An 11,152-nucleotide genomic window follows, 5' to 3' on the forward strand; every position below is an offset into this window, starting at 1 on the left:
AGGTGCCAGTGTTATAGCTATGTTGGCACGGCTTAGCTAGAGCATAACTAGTTATAGAGTACAAGTCTTGCATTTTACTATCAGTGTTGTCAGCACCCATTTCCTTTGCAGTTTCCAGATATCATGTGAAGTGAATCAAGTTAGCTGAAGACCTGAACTTATGAATCTTAGGACCTCAGATGGAGTCCAAGATTTAGCATCAACTTTGCACTTTAGGCTGACTAACGTTACAAATGCTTCAATCTTGTCTTTTGCACTGATGTGCTGGGCTGCAGAGCTTAGCTCTGATCTGTTGTTTGTGGTAATTGCTTAGGCCTGCCTATGTCTGCTACTTCTGCTTGTAATCCTCCTTTGTAGCTTCATTATGTTGACACCTCTTTTTTTAGCTTTGCATGGTACTACTTTTGGCATATCTTCCTGCAATCTTTACTGATTCCCCTGACTTCAAGTTAGTGAAAGAGTTGAGTTACGCTAAACTGTGAGATTGTAAAATGAGATTGAGTATGCTTCTGCTTCTGATGGTCTGCAGTGCCTCATAGATGCCTACTTTTGAATTGCTGGGTTTGTTTATAGAGCGATTATAGACAGCTCAGACAAAAATTATACAGATAGAACATAATGTGTGAAAGTTTGAGATTAAGGACTTTGGCAGGAAGAATATTGGAAAAGTACATTTAAACAGAGAAAGACTGCCCCATAAGAGGGATATGGAGGTTCTCGTATGAGGATCATAATCTAACATCCAAGTTCAGTAAATATTAAGAAACAAATGGAATGTTGGTGTTTATTTTAAGGGACAGGAGTACCAAAAATGGAAGTCTTTCAAAATGAACATTCAAGGCACTAGTCAGACCACACCTACATACAGTGAGCATAGAGTCATAGAGATGTACAGCATGGAAACAGACCCTTCGGTCCAGCCCGTCCATGCCGACCAGATATCCCAACTCAATCTAGTCCCACCTGCCAGCACCCAGCCCATATCCCTCCAAACCCTTCCTATTCATATGCCCATCCAAATGCTTTTTAAATGTTGCAATTGTGCCAGCCTTCTCCACTTCCTCTGGCAGCTCATTCCATACACGTACCACCCTCTGCGTGAAAAAGTTGCCCCTTAGGTCTCTTTTATATCTTTCCCCTCTCACCCTAAACCTATGCCCTCTAGTTCTGGACTCCCCGACCCCAGGGAAAAGACTTTGTCTATTTATCCTATCCATGCCCCTCATAATTTTGTAAACCTCATAAGGTCACCCCTCAGCCTCTGACGCTCCAGGGAAAACAGCTCCTGTTCATCCTCTCCCTACAGCTCAAATCCTCCAACCCTGGCCACATCCTTGTAAATCTTTTCTGAACCCTTTCAAGTTTCACAGCATCTTTCTGATAGGAAGGAGACCAGAATTGCTCGCAATATTCCAACAGTGGCCTAACCAATGTTGCAGCTGTACCTCCCAACTCCTGTACTCAATACTCTGGCCAATAAAAGGAAGCATACCAAATGCCACCTTCACTATACTATCTATCTGGAACTCCACTTTCAAGGAGCTATGAACCTGCACTCCAAGGTCTCTTTGTTCAACAACACTCCCTAGGACCTTACCATTAAGTGTATAAATCCTGCTAAGATTTGCTGTCCCAAAATGCAGCACCTCGCATTTACCTGAATTAAACTCCATCTGCCACTTCTTGGCCCATTGGCCCATCTGATCAAGATCCCGTTGTAATGTGAGGTAACCCTCTTCGCTGTCCACTACACCTCCAATTTTGGTGTCATCTGCAAACTTACTAACTGTACCTCTTATGCTCACACCCAAATCATTTATGTAAATGACAAAAAGTAGAGGACCCAGCACCGATCCTTGTGGCACTCCACTGGCACAGGCCTCCAGTCTGAAAAACAACCCTCCACCATCACCCTCTGTCTTCTACCTTTGAGCCAGTCTGTATCCAAATGGCTAGTTCTCCTTTTATTCTGAGAGATCTAACCTTGCTAACCAGTCTCCAATGGGGAACCTCGTCAAATGCCTTACTGAAGTCCATATAGATCACATCTACTGCTCTGCCCTCATCAATCCTCTTTGTTACTTCAAAAACTCAATCAAGTTTGTGAGACATGATTTCCCACGCACAAAGCCATGTTGACTATCCATAATCAATCCTTGCTGTCCCTGTCCTGTTCCTCAGGATTCCCTCCAACAACTTGCCCACAACTGACATCAGGCTCACTGGTCCATAGTTCCCTGGCTTGCCCTTACTCTCTTTCTTAAAGAATGGCACCATATTAGCCAACCTCCAGTCTTCCGGCACCTTACCTGTGACAATCGATGATACAGATATCTCAGCAAGAGGCTCAGCAATCACTTCTCTAGCTTCCCACAGAGTTCTAGGGTACACCTGATTATCCACTTTTATGCATTTCAAGACATCCAGCACTTTGTCCTCTGTAATCTGGACATTTTACAAGAAGTCACCATCTATTTTGCCATTTTCTATATCTTCCATATCCTTTTCCACAGTGAATATTGATGCAAAATACTCGTTTAGAGTCAGCACCCTCTCCTGCGGCTCCACACAAAGGCTGCCTTGCTGATCTTTGAGGCGTCCTATTCTCTCCCTAGTTACCCTTTGGTCCTCAATGTATTTGTAAAAACCTTTTGGATTTTCCTTAATTCTATTTGCCAAAGCTATCTCATGTCCAGCAACACTCTTCAGAATCTCACCATTAAGTGTATAAATCCTGCCCTGATTTGCCTTTCAAATATAAGGTGCTGCATTTTGATCTAAATTAAACTCAGTCTGCCATTTCTCAGCCATCTGTTCGTGGTCCCATTGTACTCTGAGGTAACCTTCTTTGCTGTCCACTACACCTCCAATTTCTGTCCTCTGCAAACTTGCTAATCATATCTCCCGTGTTCACATCCAACCGTTGGCATAAATGACAAAAAGCAGTGGACCCAGCACAGGCCTACAGTCTGAAAGTAAGCTTTTGCCAGCACACTGTCTCTTATCGTCGAGCCAGTTCTGTATCCAAATGGCTAGTTCTCCCTCTATTCTATGGGATCTAAGCTTGTTAACCAGTCTACTATGCAGAACCTTGTCGAACACCTTGCTGAAGTCCATATAGATCATGTCCACCACTCTGACTTCATCAATCCTCTTAGTTACTTCTTTAAAAATCTCAATCAAGTCAGTAAGACATGATTTCCCATGTACAAAGCCACACTGACTATCCCTAATCAGTCCTTTCCTTTCCAAATAAATGTAAATCCTGTCCCTCCAACAACCTGCCCACCACTGATGTCAGGCTCACCGGTCTAGAGTTCCCTGACTTTTCCTCATTAATTTCTTAAATAGGGGCACCACATTATCCAACCAGCAATCTTCCAGCACCTTACCTGTGGTTATCGATGATATAAGTATCGCAGCAAAGGCCCAGCAATCATTTCCGTAGCTGCCCACACAGTTCTTGGATACAACTGATCAGGTCCCGGGTATTTATCCACCTTTATGCATTTTAAGACATCCAGCACCATCTCTCTGTAATATGGGCATTTTTCAAGATGCTGCTATTTGTTTCCCCACTTTCTCTAGCTCCCTCCTGTATCCTTCTCCGCAGTAAACACTGATGCAAAATACTAGTTTAGTATCTCCCCCATCTCCTGCAGTTCTACGTGTTGTCAGCCTCGCTGACCTTTAAGGGGGAGTTAAGAGTGTGGTGCTAGAAAAGCACAGCAGGTCAGGCAGCATCTTTAAGGAGCCCTATTCTCTCACTTGTTGTGCTTTAGTCCTTAAAGTGTTTATAAAATCCCTTTGGATTCTCCTTAACCCTGTTTGACAAAGCTATCTCGCGTCCCCTTTTGCCCTCCTGACTTGTCTCTTAAGTATACTTCTACTGCATTTATACTCTTCTAGGGAGTCACTCAATCCCTGTCTACACCTGACATATGCTTCCTTTTTCTTGACCAAAATTTCAATTTCTCTTGTCATATACTATTCTACTACCATATACTAAGCCTTGCCTTTCACCCTAACAGGAACACACCGTCTCTGGACGCTCGTTATCTCATTTTTGAAGGCTTCCCACATTTCAGCCATCCATTTACCTGCAAATATCTGCCCCCAGTCAACTTTTGAAAGTCCTTGCCTAATACCAAAGTTGGCCTTCCTCCAATTTAGAACTTGAACTTTTAGATCTGTTCTATGCTTTCCCGTCATTATTTTAAAACTAGTAGAATCATGATCACTAGCCCCAAAGTGCTCCCCCACTGACACCTTAGTCACGTATCCTGCCTTATTTACCAAGAGAAGGTCAAGTTTTGCTCCTTCTCTAATAGGTACATCCACGTACTAAATCAGAAAATGTTTTTGTACACACTTAAAGGTTTGGATGGAAAGGAATTTAACACCATGGCAGTCCCGGTCTATGTTTGGAAAGTTACAATTTCCTACCATTACCACCCTATTATTCTTACAGGTAATAGATCTCCTTTTACAAATTTGCTTCTCAATTTCCTGCTGACTGCTTGTGGGTCTGTAGTGCAATCCCAATTAGGTGAGCATCCCTTTCTTGTTTCCCAGTTGCACCCAAATAACTTCCCTTGATCATCAAATCATAATTGTTTTTACATGGGCTGCTTCACTCTCTGCATAAGCATAAAAATTAATGGGAAGAACAATTATTTGTATTAGGCCATCTTCAACGCATCACTCGTTCTAACATTAAAACAATGTAGTAAATTTTCTCCAACTTGTCGCTCGTCATGAAATATAATTGGTGTAAGCTATATTTGGATATAATTAACTAGTATTTGTATTCTGGTTTAACAGCTTTATTTTGGAAAAATAAAATCCAGAGTACCTTGGGTGTTCAGAGATGTGTCTTAAGATTCTGTTCTTAACCCAAAAGACACAGAACCTTTTCAAGGAGGCCTTGAAGCTTAAAGTAAGGAGGGGAAAATGGGAACAGTTTGGACAATCAGTATGATCATACTGATTGCCAAGGAAGCTCAATGGGTCAAATGGCCTTTGAGGCAATTGAGAGAAGGTTCACTAAATATGGAAAGACTGACTTACAAAATTGTGAGGGGGCTTGACAAGAAAGATGTTTAGAGGTTGTTTTCCCTTGCAGAAGAATCTTGGACCAGAGGGCATTCATCTTGCAGTGCAGAATTTCTCACTTAAGACAAGATGTTGAGGTGTCAGTTTTGAACTGGGATGGACAAAGTCAGAGGTCACATGACACCAGGTTATAGTCCAACAGGTTTATTTGAAATCGTAAGCTTTTGGAGTGCTGCTCCTTCGTTAGATGAAGTGGAGGGAAACTATGCACAGAATTTATAACTTGCTTGGCATAAATAATTTGCCATTATCCCTCTGCCTATAAATTCTGTGCCTGCATGCTTCCCTCCACTTCACCTAAGGAGCAGCACTCTGAAAGCACTTGATTTCAAAGAAACCTGTTGGAATACAACTTGGTGTCATGTGACTTGTCACTCAAGACAAAGGTGAGGGTGGATTTATTGTTTGAGGATAACAATTCTGTGGTGTTCTTTACTCCAGAGATATGTCGAAGTTAGTCATAGAGCAGTACAGCATGGAAACAGACCCTTGGCTCCAATTTGTTCATGCCAACCAGATATCCTCAATTAATCTAGTCCCATTTGCCAGTATTTTGCCCATATCCCTCTTAAACCCTTCCTATTTATATACCCATCCAGATGCCTTTTAAATATCGTAATTGTACCAGTTTTCACCTGCTCTTCTGGCAACTCATTCCATATATGCACCATCCTCTGCATGAAAACGTTCCCTCTTGAGTTCTTTTTAAATCTTTCCACTCTCACCTTAAACCTATGCCCTTTAGTTTTGGATTTCCCTATCCCAGAGAAAAGGTCTTGTCTATTTACCCTCTCCATGCACCTCATGATTTTATAAACTTCTGTAAGGTCACCCCTCAGTCTCTTGAGACTTCAGGGAGAATAGCCCCAGCTTATTCAACCTCTCCCTATAGCTCAAATCCTCCAACCCTGTCCATATCCTTGTAAATCTTATCTGAACCCTTTAAAGTTTCACAACATCCTTCCTATTGGAGAGAGACCAGAATTGATCACAGTATTGCAAAAGTGGCCTAACCAATGTCCTGTACAGCTGCAACATGACCTCCCAACACCTTATACTCAATACACTGACCAATAAAGGCAAGCATACCAAATGCCCTCTTCACTGTCATGTCTACTTGGGACTCCACTTTCAAGGAACTATGAACCTGCACTCCAAGGTCTCTTTGTTCAGGAATACTTCCTCAGGACCTTACCATTAAGTGTATAGGTCCTGCCCTGATTTGCCTTTCCAAAATGCAACGCCTCACATTTACCTAAATTAAATTCCATCTGCCAGTCTTTGGCCCATTGTTTATTTTGATCAAGGTCCCATTGCACCGTGAGGTAACTTCCTTTGGTGTTCACTGCACCACTGATTTTTGGTGTTATCTGCAAAATTAGGAAACAAACCTCCTAGGTTCACGTCCAAATCATTTATACAAAAGACAAAAATCAATGGACCCAGCACCGATTCTTGTGATACACTGCTGGTCACAGGCCTGCAGTCTGAAAAGCATCCCTCCACCACCATCCTCTGTCTCCTACCTTCAAGTCAATTCTGTATGTAATGGCTAGTTCTCCTTGTATTCCATGTGATCTAACTTTGCTAATCCATCTAAAACAATCTTATTGAATGAAGTCCATATAGATCACATCTGACACACTGCCTTCATTAATGCACTTCATTACTTCTGCAAAAAAAGTTAGTGAGACACGATTTCTCCACACACAAAGCCATGCTGACTACCCCTAATTAGTCCTTGCCTTTCCAAATACACGTAAATCCTGTCCCTCTGGATGTCTTCCAAAAACTTGCCCACCACTGATGTTACGTTCACTGGTTTATAGTTCCCTGGCTTTTCCTGGCCACCTTTTTGAAAGTGGCACTACATCAGCCAATTTCCAGACTACTGCCTCCTCCCCTATAGCTAATGATGATACAAATATCAGGTCCCAGAGATTTATCCACCTTGATGCATTTTAAGACTTCCACTATCACCTCCTGTATAATATGGGCATTTTTCAAGATACTGCTGTTTATTTCCCCCAAGTTCTCCAGCATATCCTTCTCCACAGTAAGCATTGATGCACAATACTTGCTTAGTATCTTACCCTTCCCCATCTCTTGTGGTTCCACACATCGGCAGACTTGCTGAACTTTAAGGGGTCCTACTCTTTCCCTAGTTACTCTTTCATTAAGGCTGAAATAAACAGGTTCTCATCAGTATGGGTATTGAGTGGGAGTTAAGGATTATTAGATGAGGTGAGCTCTCACTGAATGTTTGAGTAAAATCAGTGAGCCAAATAGGCAAATTCTGCTGGTACGTTCTTATGGCCTTAGTGGTCCGATCTCACTCGTGCAAGGAGTCTCTCCTCATATGGCATCAGCAGACTAATTTTGGGCACCCTACCACCTGACTTGGTTCTCTAAAACTCCCAGCCCTGTTTTGAACTGTTTCATCCTGCAATGACACCAAGGATTGAGTGAGATGAAAGTGGTTGGCTCACTGTTAATGCAGGTGGAGGAAAGGTAGTGAAGTATCCCAAGTATGTAGGAAGCACAGAGAGCAGGAAGGACTAATCATTTGTAGGAATGAGTTAAAGTGGAGGTGAGGCATTGACAAGCTATCGCATGCCACAATATTAGTTGTAGACCAAGAATCTTGGTGGTAAATGGATGCCATGGCAGAATTAACTGTGTGAAAAAATGGTGACACTTAACCTTATCTAGCATAGAAGGAAATGACCCACCTTATGACATTATTTGGCAGACCTTCAGAACCTTTGGCATTGCACTCACCTGGATGGTCATGTCAGACCAGGTCTGGTGTCATTGGCTCCTTTGGTTTTGAGGAAAGATGATGTCCACCACCCCGACATAGAACCTCCAGGTCCCTGTCACCAAAGTGATATGTTGGCTTGATTCTGTTGGCCCATTTCTGGGGGCAGTTCTTGCAAGAGTAAACTTGCTAGAGCTCATTGAGAAACTCTCCATGAAACCCCCTTAAATTGACATTTCACTAAATTTAGGGAAATTTTGAGGGGTTGGGCAACACCTACCTCCTTGCTCAACCTGTGAATAAAAGGATGAATCACTGCACTTTGTGGTGGTTTCATGATTTACTAACGGGTGTGTCTTTAGCTAGAGAGCTGAATAAGAGTTGTAAATAGTTAAATATGATATTAGTTTCAGATATTCTCAAGCAATAACATTGAGCAATATTTTTCTTGGGTTCCTTGTATTTTCAGCTACAGCTTCATCTGAAAATGAAGATAAAAGTGGTTCAAGTCTAGAATGGACCAAAGACAGTAGCATGCGGGACTGTATGCCACGTGGTATCATGAAGAATTTGAGACTAGAGAGTGGCTTGCCTGTAGCAGAGAGGAACCACATGGTTCTGCCACCACTGTTTTCAAAATCTGAAGCTGCTTCTGATGGACCTACTGCTTATGTGCACCAATCTGTGCCATCATTCTTGATGCCACGACCTAATTCAGTTGCAGGTATGTTTTACTGTGTTCTTATGTAAGAGTAAAATTCTTTGCAGATTTGAGTAATGAAAATATTATGTAGAAACAAAGAGAAATGACCAAGTGGAAACAGTAGAACTAAGCAGTATCTCCCACAGAAGCCACAAGGATCAGCTTCCAAATAATTAACTTGTCTTCAATCATCACTTGCATACTGTGGAATCAGTTTCTCTAGTAATTATGGTTTGAAGTTAAGAGGTTGAAGCTAATGAGGTCTTTACTCTGATACTAAAATTAAAGTGCTTGATTATGGGTACTTAGAAAAACACTGCTTTATATGCAGAGACATCTTTGAATTTCCCATTTCCTTTGCAAAAAAAATTCATTTGATTTCTGGAGTAGAAACTTATTGAAGTGCCTTGGAATTAGTTTGCATAATTTGTTTCAAAGTTCTGCAGCATCCCTGAATTCACATACATTCATCCCATCTTAGAATTTTATGGATTATACTTAGCTTCAATATCCCTCATTTATCCAACCATTTAACAGATATTTTTGGATGCTTGACGTTCTTCCCTTGGCAAACAACTCAACATGAAGGGATGTTATGAACTATACATTGCCTTTTTAAAAGGGTCTATATGTTATGAATTTTCTGAATGAAAATTCAAATCTTGTTTGACCTCCAGGCTCAGTTTAATGTGGGCAGACAAAAATGCAGTTCGCTTTACCTTGCCCCCATATGTGCTTTTCTATTTTTTATTTCTGCGGTATAGTTGGGGATTAAATAAACTCCTAGTTCTGTCTGAAATCTCTGTGGTAAATGCAAAATAAATTGTCTTTAATATGAAATGTTTTAACTCCTATGATATCTTTTGATCTATAGGCAACACGTTATCTTTAGTTGAGGATAATATTTAAACCTAACCTCCAGAGAGTACTTCTGATGCACATATAGGATTTCTATTTTGCTAGTGCTTTTGATTTCTATTCTTTCGGTAATGGCATATGTCTATCCAAACTCATAGATATGAAGATATCTTTGTGTTGTCCTCTTCTAATTCTATGCTCAATATTTATGACTTGTGTGATATTTATGATCTGCAACACATCTTTAATATTGTTTTTTTAGCTCAGAAAATCAATTGAATCTGCACCATGATGTGGAGGTGCCGGTGTTGAACTGGGATGGACAAGGTCAGAAGTCAGATGACACCAGCTTACAATCCAACATGTTTATTTGGAATCACAAGCTTTCTGAGCATTGGCCTCTCCCCGTCTCCGCCTCTCCCCGTTCTCCGCCTTTCCCCCTCTCCCCCTCAGGTATCTTCCGACTTCTGACCTACTGCACTATGATGTCACCTTGCTGAGAGAGTTCATGATTATTTCCATGGTTTTGTTCCAGTCGAAAGTATTATCATTGAAAGTGATGAAATGCTTTCTATTCCGAAATAAAAATGGCCCTGTACTGTTATAGTGTTGATTATTAGCCAATATGATTGCTCAGAAATTCAATTCTTGAATTTGATTGCTGTTGGTTGAAACAGTGGCAGAATGGATCCTTTGAAATTTTAAGTATCTACATTGGAAAAGAAACATAGATTTAGAATCTAATTCATTTCCTTCTAACTAATTCACTTTATTGTACAATCTGTTATTGTCCATTTGGTAATTCTGAGGGGTTCTCTGAGCGTTTTCATTATCTTTTACGTGCAAACTAGTTATTTAGTCTGGGATGTAGCTTTATTCTGTGTTTTACAAATACTTTTGAAGAGAACCAGGTGTGATTGTTGATTGAAAATACCCTTTGCAATCAATCTTATGGTCTTTCACACTCAAGTTTCCTAGCTTTGAAAAGTCTTCCAGGCTGAGAATTTATTTGGAGAAATCTCCAAACTGAGAGTCAGTTAGAAAGCGTTTGAGCTCAAAGAAGTCTGAGAGTCATTAGAGCTGAAATAAAGTCTTAAATTATTTCAGCAGTCCAATGAGGAGAGCTGGAGTATAAGTGAGTTAGTCTGCATCTATGTGGAGGAAAACACTGAGAGAATCACATCTGATGAATGTGCAGGGAGTTAATTGAATAAGAAATTTTCAAGTGAATATATTTTTCTGTGATTGAGGTGGGTCTGTAGATATTAACCTAAAATTTGCTCAGTTGGCAGAAATGTAATTCATAAATTTGAATGAAATCAAAAGGAGAAAACATGTGAAGCCTGGTTATGACACAATGATTAGAAAGGTCACAGGTTTTGAAGTATTTCTGTGTATTGCTGAGGGAATGTGCTTATGTTTATATGCAGCATTGTAACTCAACACTAATGGATTGAGTTGTTCTGCTAACTCTGGAAAAGCTGAGTTTTATTTAAAGCACACAATGAATCAGTACTTAGAACATAGCAGATGTGATAATGTAGACTATTTATTCATTTACTTTTTGATTGTCCTGGAATTGTACTATGTAAATACCTCACAACTGACTGGATGAGACGCAAATGGTGAACATTGTGTACAAGCTAAAGTTTTATTCATAGCTCACTAAGAGCAATAGATGAGTGGAAACGAGACATGAGCAAGTCTTCAATTTA

The 11,152-nt window shown here is 40.6% G+C and overlaps 1 protein-coding gene across 3 annotated transcripts in view; it reads left to right on the plus strand.

Annotated features, from left to right (window-relative positions):
• LOC140482253 (protein TANC1-like) overlaps positions 1-11,152 on the plus strand; it is a 245,970-nt gene that overhangs the window by 105,154 nt on the left and 129,664 nt on the right. For all 3 annotated transcript variants that reach the window (XM_072579410.1, XM_072579411.1, XM_072579409.1), the window contains one exon: positions 8,346-8,600. In XM_072579410.1, the coding sequence (XP_072435511.1) occupies positions 8,346-8,600 (255 nt within the window). The remainder of the gene's footprint in view (positions 1-8,345; positions 8,601-11,152) is intronic.

Source organism: Chiloscyllium punctatum, chromosome 10, assembly GCF_047496795.1.
Source record: "Chiloscyllium punctatum isolate Juve2018m chromosome 10, sChiPun1.3, whole genome shotgun sequence".
Taxonomy (NCBI): domain Eukaryota; kingdom Metazoa; phylum Chordata; class Chondrichthyes; order Orectolobiformes; family Hemiscylliidae; genus Chiloscyllium; species Chiloscyllium punctatum.